This window comes from Chionomys nivalis, chromosome 7, assembly GCF_950005125.1.
Source record: "Chionomys nivalis chromosome 7, mChiNiv1.1, whole genome shotgun sequence".
Lineage (NCBI taxonomy): Eukaryota > Metazoa > Chordata > Mammalia > Rodentia > Cricetidae > Chionomys > Chionomys nivalis.
This window is the reverse complement of record NC_080092.1, coordinates 65,115,741-65,130,571: the sequence shown is the minus strand read 5'-3', so window position 1 is coordinate 65,130,571 and position 14,831 is coordinate 65,115,741. Positions and strand designations below refer to the sequence as shown.

At 39.2% G+C, this 14,831-nt stretch overlaps 1 protein-coding gene across 1 annotated transcript in view; it reads left to right on the top strand.

Moving 5' to 3' along the window:
- Positions 1-14,831, top strand: part of Aatf (apoptosis antagonizing transcription factor) — a 108,189-nt gene that overhangs the window by 71,343 nt on the left and 22,015 nt on the right. Inside the window, exons 10-11 of the mRNA XM_057775205.1 lie at positions 2,964-3,044; positions 10,445-10,516. Coding sequence (XP_057631188.1) covers positions 2,964-3,044; positions 10,445-10,516 — 153 coding nt within the window. The remainder of the gene's footprint in view (positions 1-2,963; positions 3,045-10,444; positions 10,517-14,831) is intronic.

Sequence of the window (14,831 nt, the reverse complement as noted above, 5' to 3'; positions counted from 1 at the left end):
ATTTGAATTTTGGGATAGGATATTGTTGATATTTCCTGTATCTTTGGAATGTTGTAGGAGTGTTTTCCGTATAGTAAATGTGATAGAGCAAATTGCATTTAAGTGGTGATTATATTGTACATTTATCTGACTTTACAATAAAATAGATTATGGTAATTAAGATTATATTAAGATTACAGTAATTGGATTTCCCTAGATTCCCCCCCCCCATGTTGAGCTTTCCTTGTGTAAGTCAGGTAAAATGACTAACTGCTACTGTAATTTCCCGTTAGCATTTGTTCACAGGTGCAATTTGTGGAGATCTTTCTAGCTTGGTTTCAAATCCCTTATTTGAAAAATAAGTTCCCAGATACATAAATCCTATGTGGATCCTGATCCACATAAACCAGCTGTGAAAAAAGAGCTAATCTAGGGAGCTTGAGACTGATGAATATTGAGTAATATTATTTATTGTATTAGGTTTCTTGTATTTTTTTTATTTTTTTTAAAGGTAATAATGGGGGGGGGGGCTGGAGAGATGGCTCAGAGGTTAAGAGCACTGGCTGCTCTTCCAGAGGTCCTGAGTTCAATTCCCAGTAACCATATGGTGACTCACAACCATCTTTACTGAGATCTGGCGCCCTCCTCTGGCGTGCAGGCATACATTGAGGCAGAATGTTGTACACATAATAAATAAATAAATCTTTTTTTTTTTTTAAAAAGGTAATAATAGTAATAAAATTACAATCAGTCCAGGTTGTGGCACACACCTTTTTAAATCCCAGTACCCAAGATACAGAGGCAGGTGGACCTTTATGAATTTGAGGTCAGCTTAGTCTGCCTTTTTTTTTTTAATTGATTTTTATTGAGCTCTACATTTTTCTCTGCTCCCCTCCCTGCCTCACCCCTCCCTTCTTTAACCCTCCCCTAAGGTCCCCATGCTCCCAATTTACTTAGGAGATCTTGCCTTTTTCTACTTCCCATGTAGATTAGATCTATGAAGTCTCTCTTAGCTTCCTTATTGTTGTCTAAATTCTCTGGGATTGTAATTTGTAGGTTGGTTTTCTTTGCTTTATGTTTAAAAACCACCTATGAGTGAGTACATGTGATAATTGTCTTTCTGTGTCTGGGTTACCTCACTCAAAATAATGTTTTTCTAGCTCCATTCATTTTCCTGCAAAATTCAAGATGTCATTTTTTTTCTGCTGTGTAGTACTCCATTGTGTAAATGTAACACATTTTCTTTATCCATTCTTTGGTTGTAGGGCATTTAGGTTGTTTTTAGGTTCTGGCTATGACAAACAAATCTGCTATGAACATAGTTGAGCACATGTCCTTGTGACATGATTGAGCATCCTTTGGATAGATACCCAAAAGTGGTATTACTGGGTCTTGAGGAAGGTTGTTTCCTAATTTTCTGAGAAATCGCTACACTGACATCCAAAGGGGCTGTACCAGTTTGCATTCCCACCAGCAATGCGGAAGTGTTCCTTTTCCCCACTGCCTCTCCAGCATAAGTTTTCATCAGTGTTTTTGATCTTGGCCATTCTTACAGGTGAAAGATGGAATCTCAGAGTTGTTTTGATTTGCATTTCTCTGGTGACTAAGGAGGTTGAACATTTCCTTAAGTGTCTTTCAGCCATTTTAGATTCCTCTGTTGAGAGTTCTCTGTTTAGGTCTGTACTCCATTTTTTTTTTTTTTTTTTTTTTTTTAATTGGGTGTGTTCCTTTGGTGACCAATTTCTTGAGTTCTTTGTATATCTTTGAGATCTGACCTCTGTCTGATGTGGGGTTAGTGAAGATCTTTTCCCATTCTGTAGGCTGTCGTTTTATCTTGTTGACTGTGTCCTTTGCTTTACAGAAGCTTTTCAGTTTCAGGAGGTCCCATATATTAATTGTTTCTCTCAGTGTCTGTGCTGCTGGGGTTATATTTAGGAAGTGGTCACCTGTGCCAATGCATTCAAGTGTACTTCCCACTTTCTCTTCTATAAGGTTCAGTGTCAAATTTTCACTGTTTGCTGATGATCTGATAGTTTACATAAGCGATCCCAAAAATTCTACCAAGTCTGCCTGTCTTAAAAAGTAAAAATAAAAGAGATTATATTGAGGGAGGGGGAAAAAAGAGTCTTTACCTTTTATTAACACATACTTAAATATTATAGATAGAATATAAATATTATTATGTGTAGAAAATATAAACAAGTACAAGATTAGTGAATAATTAAGAGCAGATGACCCAGGTTTGGTTCCCAAAATTCACAAAGTGGAAGGAGACTCCCTGAGTTGTCCTCTGACCTCTGTACATGTGCCGTAGTGTGTGTGGGCATGAACAAGTGAGTGCACACACATCTAGATAAACAAATAAGTGTAAATTTTTAATTAGAAAGGAAAATAAAAAAACTGAGTATTAGAAAGGGAAAATAAAAGTTAGAGAATTGAGCTAACATGGTGGTGTCTTTAACCTCAACACTTGGGAGACAGAAGCAGATTCGAGGAGAGCCAGGGCTACATAGAGAAACTTTGTCTCAGGAAACTAAAAGAGAGAGGAGGGTGATGAGAATGTAATTAAAAATGAATTGATGCTTTCAGACAAACCAGCACTTGCAGCATCTAGAGGCTGTGTACAAGCCAAAACGTTAGCGGAAACTCAAGTGGCTTGTACTCTATGGACTTTTCTGCAGACTGACAGATTGAGTGCTTGTCACAGCAACTCCAAATACTGAGGAGCATTGTTAACCAGATTTGCTGTAGAATTTCCCACCTGCCATTTGTTTTTTACCATTGCACAAATCCTCCCCAAGTCACTTTGGCCCTGAGGAATTTGATGTAGGTTGGTGGTATGTTTTTCTTTTTGTTTGTTTGTTTTTGTTTTTGTTGTTGTTGTTTTTGTCTGCAGGGTTGTTAGTGAGAAAAATTACAATTTTTCAATATTCATAGCTGTTTCTTTGGGTGATGTTGCATAACATGGCTTGTGAATTTCCCAGGCAGTGGCTTGCAATCCAGAAATTACGAAGCAAGATCCGAAAGAAAGTGGATAGAAAAGCCAGCAAAGGAAGGAAACTTCGGTAAGTTTGTGGGAAGCCAATGTGCTTTGTTGCTTCTCTTTCATTTTGATTGTCCTGTCTTTCTTTCTCTTGACCATTTTAGCCTTGGTTTTGTTTTTTGAGACAGGTTGACCTTGAACTAAAAGTCTCCTGCCTGAGCCTCTTGAGTGTTAATATTCTGGCATATTCTTCCACACACACCCACTGCTCACAATTCTGTTTTTATGGATGATAAAAATAACAAATTGATGTGTAAATGTTTTTATGACCATTTTTTTACTCTAAAAGGGAAATACAGTTTATTGAATGTTCTATTGTTGTCAATGGATGTATAAAATACAGTTAATGTTTCTCTGAAAGAAATAATTAGAAAACAAAGGAAAGATGATTATTTTAACTTTAAAAAGACAAAGTGAAAGACTTAGAAAATGTTAACAGTATACTTACATGAGATGAGGAATATAATTTTTATGGGAAAATAGGAAGTATTTTTGATGTATGAAAACACTCCACTCTGCACTAATAATGAGTCTAAGGAAAGTACAGACAAGGGCTGGAGAGATGGTTCAGTGGTTAAGATCACACACTGTTCTTACACAAGATAAGTTTGATTCCCAGCAGCCTTATCAGACAGCTTCAGGGGATCTGATGCCCTTCTGACCTCATGGATGTACACATGTATACATAAATAGATAATAGTAGAAAATACATTTTTTAGAAAGAAAGATACAGACAAAAGACAGAGCAAGAGAGTAGGAACTGACATTTCTATATTTTTAGATTTATGTCCTGAGGCTAGAGTGGGGTAATATCATCTGACAAAAGCTCAGTGTCAAAGAATCTGCTGATAGTTCAGATGCATGCCAAAAACCATCTTTATATGTATGCTTTTAGATAGATAGCTAATCTTACATCACTAGAGAGCCTTTCTTTTATTAGATTTCCTTTAGACAGATATGGATCTGTTTTACTTTTGAATGTCTTCAGATGATACATGCCTGTAACCTCAGCATTCAGGAGTATTGTAAGTTGGAAGTCAGCCTGAACTACTAGAGGGAGAAAACAAACTTCACAAAAACAGATTTCATAATCACTTTACCTTGTTCGGGATTTAACAAGACTCACCAGGAAATGCTGGTTCAGCTTTGCAGAAGTGCGCAGGAGCTACCACTTTTCTTACATTCAGCCGAAACTGTTAGAATCTTTCCAGTTTTCTCCTGTGTTGAAATGTGCAGCTCTTGTGCTTCTCTGGGCATTTTTACTGTGTGATTAAGAGGATGACTCGAGCCACACTGCCTGAGTTTGGGTTCCAGTTCAGACAGTGACTAGTGCATGCTTTGGGAGACCTTAAACTCTTTATGCTGATTTCTTCATTTGTAAAACGGGCGTGATAACCGCTCAGAACCACTTTGTGGTGGTGAGATTAAATGAAGTATATGGAGCTCTCAGAATAGTGCTAGGTTCCTGGTAAGCATTGTAGTGTAGCAGTATTGACCGCCATTGTAGCTGTTACTGTTGGTGTTGTTCTTCTAAGACTGCTGGATCAGTCGGCCACCCTTGTGCTTGTTTCCTTCCACAGTTCCGTTCCTTTTTCTGTACCGGTCTGTCTCTTTTTCCCCATGGGGATTTAAAGAATGTTACTAACAGTATGTTATAAATGGCAACTCTAGTCTTTACTGTTAGTTCAGGTTACACTCTAGGACTGTGTATAAGACTACCTTACTGGGGTCTCTCCAGAAGGAGCAAGTAGAAGACATGGGTTCCAGTTTTGACTCTGTCTGGTCATGCTATTTTGGATCTTTATTCTCTATTCCTCACTGTTTTCATTTATTAATTAAAGGAGATAATCCCTTCTTCATAGACTTGTTATGGGTATTAAGTAAACTAATGTGTAGATATCTAGTACACAGTAAACACTCTCTTATGTTTATATAATGGTGTTTCTCTTGGGAATAAATTATGTCTTCCAAAGAATTGAGAGAGGCCAGCTGTGATGGTATAATCTGTAATTTTAGCACTGAGGAGGCTAACGCAGGAGGATCAAAAGCTTGAGGCCTACTTTGGCTACATAGAGACCCAGCTTCCTAAAAAGTAAAAAAGGAGAGGGAGGAAACAAAATATTCTTTTTTTTAATATTTATTTATTTATTATGTATACAATATTCTGTCTGTGTGTCTGCAGCCAGAAGAGAGCATCAGATCTCATTTCAGATGGTTGTGAGCCACCATGTGGTTGCTGGGAATTGAACTCAGGACCTTTGGAAGAGCAGGCAGTGCTCTTAACCTCTGAGCCATCTCTCCAGCCCACAAGAAAATATTCTACATTTTTGTTACTGTGAATTTTTAAATTATTAGAACCAAGAGCTGTATGTGCCCTTTGTGCTCAAGAATAGTATTACTTTATCCTTTCAGATAGCTCAACCTCACTACCAACTGCAGTGCCTTGTAGATAGTAGTCAGTCAGAAAGTGCCTTGGATAAAAATGATGATAATACTACAATGATTGGCTGTGACTGTAAGCAAAGCATAGATTTAAAAACCTGGATCTAGAAGTGGCGCTCACCAGCAGTGTGCCTGCTGAGAATGCATGAGGCTCTGCTTTCAATCCTTAGAGGAAAAAGAAAAGTCAAAGTTGGTATTGGAAAGCAGGTACTCTTCTGTTATGATTGAGAGCATGGGACTACTGCTCAGATCAAAAGACGTTGGTCAGGATTTTTATTTATCAGGTTGAAAGAAAACAGTATTGTGTGTGGGGATGTATGTGTGTATGCACATGTGTATGGGAGGCCAGAAGTTGACACTGGGTGTCTTCCTCAGCTGCTCTCTATCATTTATATTGACCTAGGCTTTCTCACTTGAACCCAAAGCTAGTCTAGGCAGTTTGCTGGGGTGGGGGGTGGGGTTGCTTCCTTTTTAACTCAGAATTATAGGCAGTAATCAGCTATACCTGCTTAGCATTTGCATGGGTGGTGAGTAGCCAAACTCTGGTGGTTATGCTTCTTTGACAAACCATTTCCACTGATCAGGATTTTATTTTAATGAAACTTGCTTTTATTATCTTAATTTATGAAGTTAATTTCATTAAACTGTTAATTAGACATGTGTGCCACTGCAATTATGTAACTTGGTAATGGTTGCAATCCCTACCTGCCCAAATACTCAGAGACATTAAAATCTTATTCTGGCAACAGCCATTCAAGAGACATGCTTAAGCAAAACAAGACTAAAGGTTAAAAATAAGAGGGACTGTAGTCGGTAGATCAAGTCTGGAAAAGCGGGCAGACCTTGCAGAGGGTGATTCCTTGCTGTTGGTGGGTGCTACATTAAGGTGTGCAGCCTTCACAGGAAGACTGCAAGGTGCCGCGTCCACACTGAACCATGAGAGACTGATTAGACCAGGTGAAAGCAAAAAGAGTATTATTTGTATAAACATTTGCCTGTTTGAGACAGTGGGGCCATCTTGGGAATTTCAGGCTTAAAGTGAAAGTAGAGGAATGGCAGGCAGTGAGGCTTGGTGTGTAGGTGAGTGCCAGGTCACAGCCCCTCTCGCAGTTTGGGCTCTGTTCTGTTGACCACCATGAAGCATTTAGAGATTCCATGCAGAGGAGTATTGTCATCACTCTAGTGTTTTAGAAAGACAATTCTAGCATTTTGTGAACTAGGACTAGAAATTTTTGAGAGCAAGGGCTTGATGAAAGAGCTGATACGCTGAACCATGAATTCAGGTGAAGACTTAGTATTTCATAGTGACTTCATGTGAAGATTGTAAGCTAGAATGGTCACCAGTATATGCTACAAGGAGAAAATCTGTTTTGTTTTTTGTTGTTGTTGAGAGAAAGAGTGGATTCTGTTTAGAATATGTTAAATTTCATACAACCTTGAAAGGTCTTTTTTTTTTTTTTAGTCAATCAAGGACAGGATTTCTCCACATAGCCCTGGCTGTCCTAGAACTCACTCTGTATACCTGGCTGGTCTCGAACTCAGGGATCCTCCTGCCTCTTCCTCCTGAAGATGTTTCTAATCTTTTTAGAGATATTTTTAATTGAGAAGGGTATATGTATTTATTACTGGATAGTTTAGAAGCAATTTAATTGCATTTCCTCAAACTGTATAATACGACAAGTCTATAATAAGAAAAACAGAACCCCAAGAAATATCACATATATGAGATTGATAGAGGAAGAGGAGTTCATAAAGAATGCTGAGGAGGCGAGACAAAGGCAGCCTATTGTTCATGGGAGTATTTACCACGACCAAAGTGCCTGGAATGTCAGAGTCCCCAAAATCTTTTCCCTTCTCATCACTTTGTCGACACAAATATCGAGATAACTCTCTCTCACTCTCTTTTTCTATGGTTTGTTTCAAGACAGGGTTTCTCTGTATAGCCCTGGCTGCCCTGAAACTCACTATGTGGATCAGGCTGGCCTCGAACTCACAGAGATCCACCTGCCTCTGTCCCCTTAATGTTGGGGTTAAAGGTGTGTGCTACCACTAGCTGGGTACTCAAGAATCTTTTGGCTTCTGTGTAAGGCTAGAAGCAACAGCCAAAGGACTTTCCATACTAGAAATGTTGTTTCCCTCTTTGTCTCTCCCTCCTTTCCTTTCTCTCTCTAGACGGGGTCTCACTACGGGGTCTCACTATGTAGCTTTGGCTGACCTGGACCTCTCAGTGAATCAGGCTGCCCTCAGACACAGAGATCTATTTGCCTCTACTTCTTGAGCACAACTCTTATTGTATGGTTTGTTTCATAAAAGCCTTTAGTATACCAATTAATACGTTGACCAAAGTCGTGCATAATTCTAGTTACTAGCTAAATGTAGAGGGAACCAGAGAAGTAGAAAATCCCCAGTGGAACAAACACCACAGCAGATATTTTATTTCAAGTTTTTAAAAAATGCGTGTGTGTATTCATGTGTGGCAGTAGCAGTTGACATCAACTGTTTTCGATATTGTTCTCCACAAACTTGAGTTTGCCATTTTGGCTAGGCTGTCTAGTCATCAAGCTTCCAGGAAGCTCTTGTTACATCAGTGCTCCAGCACTATGGTTACAGGTACATCACTATGCCTGACATTTCAGTGGATTCTGGGGATCCTAACTCAGATCCTCTGTTTTGCACATCAAACACTTTACTTCTTGAGCCACTACCCCAGCTCCATATAGCAGTACTTTTTTTTTTTTTTTTTTTGGTTTTTCGAGACAGGGTTTCTCTGTGGTTTTGGAGCCTGTCCTGGAACTAGCTCTTGTAGACCAGGCTGGTCTCGAACTCACAGAGATCCGCCTGCCTCTGCCTCCCGAGTGCTGGGATTATGGGATTAAAGGCATGCGCCACTACCGCCCGGCATAGCAGTACATTTTGTAGATAAAGCTCACAAGTAGATACTAAACCAATGGGCAAAAAACATCTGAAGAGAGCCAGGATAATCTCAGTGAGTATGAGACCTACTGGTCTGCATAAGTGAGTTCCAGGCCAGTTAGAGCTACATAATGAGACCCTGTCCAAAAAGAAAAGAAAAAGTTTGAGGGGAAACAAATATCCTCATGGCTCTCAAATTATTGTTAGTATACACAAGGCCCTGTACTCAATCCCAATATCACCGAAAACACAGAAAAAAAAAAATCCTTTTTGAGTCAGGTGTGGTGATTCACACTTCTAATCTAAGCACCCTGGAAACCAAGACAAGAGGATTGTTTCAGTTTTATGACCAGTCTGAATTGCAATATGAGCTCTGTCACAAACAAAAACTTTTAATTTTTACATTGTGTAAAATGTTTGTAAAGAAAAGAAACTAGGGGGCTGGAGAGATGGCTCAGTGGTTAAGAGCATTGCCTGCTCTTCCAAAGGTCCTGAGTTCAATTCCCAGCAACCACATGGTGGCTCACAGCCATCTGTAATGAGGTCTGGTGCCCTCTTCTGGCCTGCAGACATACAGACAGAATATTGTATACATAACAAATAAATAAATATTAAAAAAAGAAAAGAAACTATATAGATGTCTTTTTATATGTGGTATAACAACATTAAATAAATTCTATAGACACAAGAGCACTCTACAGGTGTGAAGACAGTGCAAACTATTAAGTGCAATCATTTGTTGCTTACCAAGAGGGGGACCTGTTAGGTGACCTACTTACACATTTACAGAAAGCTAGTTATTGTAGCCTATGACACAAAGACTGTGTAGCCATCACTAACCAAAATATTATATGTTGGGCATTACAGTTTCATTTTTAAACTGTGTTTGTGCATGTGGGTATATATTTTTCTGTTACTCTTGAGTTGAAAAAAATTCATGCTGTTATTTTGTAAAATTCATTTGTTGAAAAAAGAATGAAGTTTGGGGGGTTTAGATATGTGTGATTGATATCTGTAAAATGTTTCTAAAACTGAAATAATTATGCATGAGGATATTTATTGGATTTTTGTTTTTAAATGTTTTGCTCAAATAGAAGTTTTATGTATTTGTCTATGTTTTTGGTTGTGTGGCAGTCATCCAAGCTTTTTCTAATAGGAAGATTAAAAGGGGTACATTGTGGAATTCTCTGGTATAATCTGATTTGTATTAAGTGGTATATTTAATTCATTTTATCTGGAAATTTCAAAGGACTGTATACAAAAATACATTTTATATATTGCCAGGAAGTACAGGTGCAGTAGGTTAAATTTCATGACATCTCAAACTAAAAATTGACCTCAAGAGTTGTTCAGAACTTCCCTTGTGCTCCTTCAGGTAAGGGTGGGATTGTGAAAGAACCAGCACAGTTCCTGTGGAGATGATAGAGTTGTAGGAGTCTTTCCTGGCTTGGGGAACCAGTATCAGTGAATGGTGTTGTTGGCACTGCCTGTTCTCTTGCCAGTCCTCTTGCTAGTAGGTGACTTTAATGGCACAGAAAACTAAGATACACATAGAGGAGGAAGCTAATGTAGTTGAGTCCTTATTGATTTTTTTTTCTTTTGGTTTTTCGAGACAGGGTTTCTCTGTGGTTTTAGAGCCTGTCCTGGAACTAGCTCTTGTAGACCAGGATGGTCTCGAACTCACAGAGATCCGCCTGCCTCTGCCTCCCGAGTGCTGGGATTAAAGGCGTGCGCCACCACCGCCCGGCTTCCTTATTGATTTTTATCTGGAATAATATTTAAAGATTTATGCATGCTCAAAGATACAAATGTATTGTTTCCCCTCCTATTTAGCTGTGATTTAGATGTGTCTATGTTTAACTGTGATTTTCACTATTCTATTAGCAGGCTGTTTCCTATTGCATTAAGGGGAAAAAAGAATACAGTTGCAAATGCCTGTGATCTTTTCCCTCTCTACTCTGGAACCCAAGTCCATGGGATCACTCATGGGGTTCAATTGGTAGAATATGTTTTCTTTGCTGAGTTAATGATTGCTAATGTTGCTGTCTGTTTTCTTGCTTTATTTAGGTTTCATGTCCTTAGCAAGCTCCTGAGTTTCATGGCACCTATTGACCACACTTCAATGAATGATGATGCCAGGTGAGCAGTAGATTACTTTTATATCTCAAGTAGCTTCATGAGAACCTGGTACTGACCAGCTCTACAACCTATTGCCCTCCTGTTTCTTATCAGTCATTGGCATTGAAACAGGGTCCTTGTCATGTGTTTACTCCCATGATTACCGTAAAGCCAAATCAAAATTTCCATAAATCTCAACACTGCCACATAGTGGTTTTGTTTTGTCTCAGCATTAGTCCACCAACCTGGGTCATCAGAGCTCCTGTCCATGGCAAAGTCAGTGCTCTGTGTGTGCTGTGTGCATGTGCTCTCTCTGCAACACTCAGGAGTGGACGTGTAGCTTCTCTTGTGTTTGTTGAAGCTGCTGTTGGGGATTACAGACTTTATTCTTTTATAAAAGAAGTATGTGTTCATGAAGCTGAAATGATAGGATATATCCAGGGGAAGTGTTGCTATTCATTATTATTCAGAGATAGCACTTTATTGTTATTTGTTTTAAGGCAGAGTCTCATTACGTAACCCAGACTGGCCTAGAACTCAGAGTTCTGCCTACATCTGTTTCCTAAGTGCTGAGATTAAAGACATGTGCTATATTGACTTACTTACTTTATTTATTTATTTAGTCGTTAATTTATTTTATTTCTTAAAATTCTTAGCTCAGGCTAGACTAGAACTCTGTATAGTCTAGACTGGCTTGACACTCATCCTTCTGCCTTATTCTCCCAAGTGAAGGGATTACAGGTGTTTGCCATCTCACACAGCTAATTTTTTAAAATTAATTAATTAAAAGAATAATTTCTTGTGCTAGCATTTGGAAGGATGGGACAAGTGTATTTCTGTGTGTTCAAGGCTAGCCTGGTCTACATAGCAAGTTCTAGACCAGCCAGGGTTGCATAGTGAGTTCCTGTTGAAGAAGGGGGAGGAAGAGGAGGATGAATTATCTCTTTTCTATTTATTAATTTGCATTCTACTCTAATGAAGAGAATCCCCTTTCTTGTATTTATTTACCATCGAGTGATTCACTTATAGCAACATGGGCTCCTGCTTTCCTGTCTTACTCAATGAATTTTTTTTTTTTTTTTTTTTTTTATTTTCGAGGCTGTTTCTCCGTAGCTTTTTTGGTTCCTGTCCTGGAACTAGCTATTCTAGAACAGGCTGGCCTCGAACTCACAGAGATCCGCCTGCCTCTGCCTCCCGAATGCTGGGGTTAAAGGCGTGCGCCACCACCGCCCGGCACTCAATGAATTATTTTGATATAAAATTGTACAGATTGGTGGAAGCCCCTTCAAGCTGGTTTGTATCCTTTTGGTATGACACCCGACATTCTTTGTTTCCTTGTTGTTTGGCACATGATACTTAAAGTTTATCTGTTTTGTTTGGTGGTTTGTTCTTAGACAGGGTTTCACTACATAGCCCCAGCTGGCCTGGAACTCTCTATAGACCAGGCTGGCCTCCACCATACTGGGCTTATCAAAGCTACCTTTCTTGTGCTTGTTCTGGAATTACTCTTTTTTTGTTTGTTTTTTGTTTTTGTTGTTTTGTTGCTGTAGTTGTTGTTTTTAAATTCCGAGACAGGATTTCTCTGTGTATCCCTGGCTATCCTGGAACTTCCTGTGTAGAACAGGCTGGCCTCAAACTAACAGAGTTCTGCCTGCCTCTGCCTCCCAAGTGCTGGGACTAAAGGCATGCACCAGCACTACCTGGCCTTTGAGCATTTTTATGTCAGTAAAATAATTTTTAAGGGGCGGGAAAGGTGGCTCAGAGGTTAAGAGCACTGGTTGTCTTCTAGAGGTCCTGAGTTCAATTCCCAGCAACCACATGGTGGCTCACAACCATCTGTAAAGAGGATCTGTTGCCCTCTCCAGGTATGCAGACAGAATAATGTATACACAGTAAATAAATAAATCTTTTTAAAAAAATAATAATTTTTAAGATTCAAATCACTTGGTCTATATAGTGAGTTTCAGGACAGCCAGGACTTTCACAGAGAAATCCTGTCTCGAAAGACCAAAAAGAGCCGGGCAGTGGTGGCGCACGCCTTTAATCCCAGCACTCGGGAGGCAGAGGCAGGCGGATCTCTGTGAGTTCGAGGCCAGCCTGTTCTAGAATAGCTAGTTCCAGGACAGGCTCCAAAACCACAGAGAAACCCTGTCTCGAAAAAACAAAAAAAAACAAAAAACAAAAAAAACCAAAAAAAAAAAAAGACCAAAAAGGAACAATAAGTAAATAAGTAAAATTACTATAATATTTTTAAACAATTTATTCTTATTTTATGTGCATTGGTGTTTGCTTTTCGTTGTTTGTTTTTTTTATGTCTATGCGAGAGTGTCAGATCTTGGAGTTACAGACAGTTGTTAGCTGCCATGTAGGTGCTGGGAATTGAACCTGGATTCTCTGGAAGAGCAGTCAGTGTTCTTAACCGCTGAGTCATCTCTCTGGCCCCCGGCTATAATATTTTTATATCGGTTAGCCATTCACTGACTGGTAGACATTATTCTATCACAAATAATGCTGTGGTGATATTTTAGTGTAAACATTTGCCAAGTGGTTGTAGGTTGGAGTGGTTTTGCCGGGTGTCACAGGTAGCCTTTCAGCTTGCTACCAAATCTCATCAGATCACTTTGCCTCTTGCCTGTGAAAATAGTAGATCTATGGGCATAGGCAAGCACAGTTGGCTGTTTTTCATTTGACTTGTTTGACTACAAGGTAGCTAGTGGATAATCCTACATACCCTTGTATCTGTTTTGTGACCACATTTTTCTCAAGTGCTTTAGAAGTGGATGCCTAGGTATGGTTGCCTTTTTAGTGGCTTTTGGATCTAATCATTTGAAAGTTCCAAAGTAAAAGCTGAGTGCTGTTATTCACATCTGTAATCCCTGCACTTGAGAGGTGGTGGTGAAAGTATCAAGAGTTCAGGGGATGGGGGAATCCAGTGAAGAGATGACTTAGTGGTTAGAAGCATGTACTGCTCTTCCAGAAGACCTGAGTTCAGTTTCTAGAAACCACGTCAGATGGCTAGCAACTGACTACAATTCCTGCTTGAAGGGGATCCAACTCTTTCAGCCTCTTCAAGCTCCTGCACTTAAATGCCCATACCTACATACAAAACACACACAAAATTTTTAAAATTGAAAGTAAATCTTAAAAAAAAAAAAAAAAGATTGTGGAGACTAGAGAGATGACTCAGTGCTTTCAAGGACCCGGTTAGATTCCCAGCACCCATATGGTGGCTTACAGCTATTTGTTACTCCATTTCCAGGAGATTTGACACCCTCTTGTTGCCTCTGTGGGCACAGGCACATATGGTACTCATACATACATACATGCAGGCAAAACACTTGTACACATAAAATTAAAATAAAATATCTTTAAAAATTCATAATGAGAAGTCTGGAGAGATGACTCAGTAGTTAAAGTGCTTATTCTTCTTTCAGAGAACCTCAGTTTGGTTCCTAGCACCCAGGTTTGATGGCTCACCAACTGCCTGTAATTTTAGCTTCAAGGGAGTTCATGTCCTCTTCTGGTCTCCATGGGCATCTGTTTGCATAAATGTGCATACCTGCACAAATAAAACTAAAGTAAATTAAAAAAATAATAATAAAGGAGAGGGCTGGAGAGATGTCTTAACAGTTAAGAGCACACACTACTCTTGCAGAGAACTCAAGTTCAGTTCCCAGCACCTACATCAGCTGTCTCTCAACCGCCTGTAATGCTAACTTTAGCTCCAGTAGTTCTAATGCCTCTGGGTTCTAAGGGCGTCTGCAGTCAGGTGCATATATCTACACACGTACAGACATACACACACTTAAAAAAGTAAAATAACAAATCTAAAAAAACAAACACAAAACTATTCAAGGCCATTCGTTAACTACATAGTAAGTTGGAAAGCCAGCCCAGTTACGTGAGACCGTGTCTCAAAAATTGTAAAGTAAATTAAGTGTGTCTTTGTTGTCCTGTCTGAAAAACAAGGGAAAATGTATTAATAAGAAAACTAGGTGTTATTTTGGAATCAGGCTTTCTCTGAGTAGCTCAGATTGACGTTGAACTTAAAATTATCCTTCCTCTACCTCTTGAATACTGGAATTACAAGGATGTACCACTGTACCAGTTTGAGGTTATATTATTAGCTCAGACAGTAAATGAATAGTAATAAGTTCTTTTGAGTACATTACTATGGAACCATTTAGAGTCCAGTTTTCCATTTCTTAGTTGGGAGCTCTCTTTTCTTTCCCTCTGTCCCTTCCTCCCTTCCTCCTTCCTTCCTCCCCCACCCTTCCTTTCTTCCTTTCCAGGCTCTTATGCATCATACACTGGCTTCAAACTTGCTATATGGCAG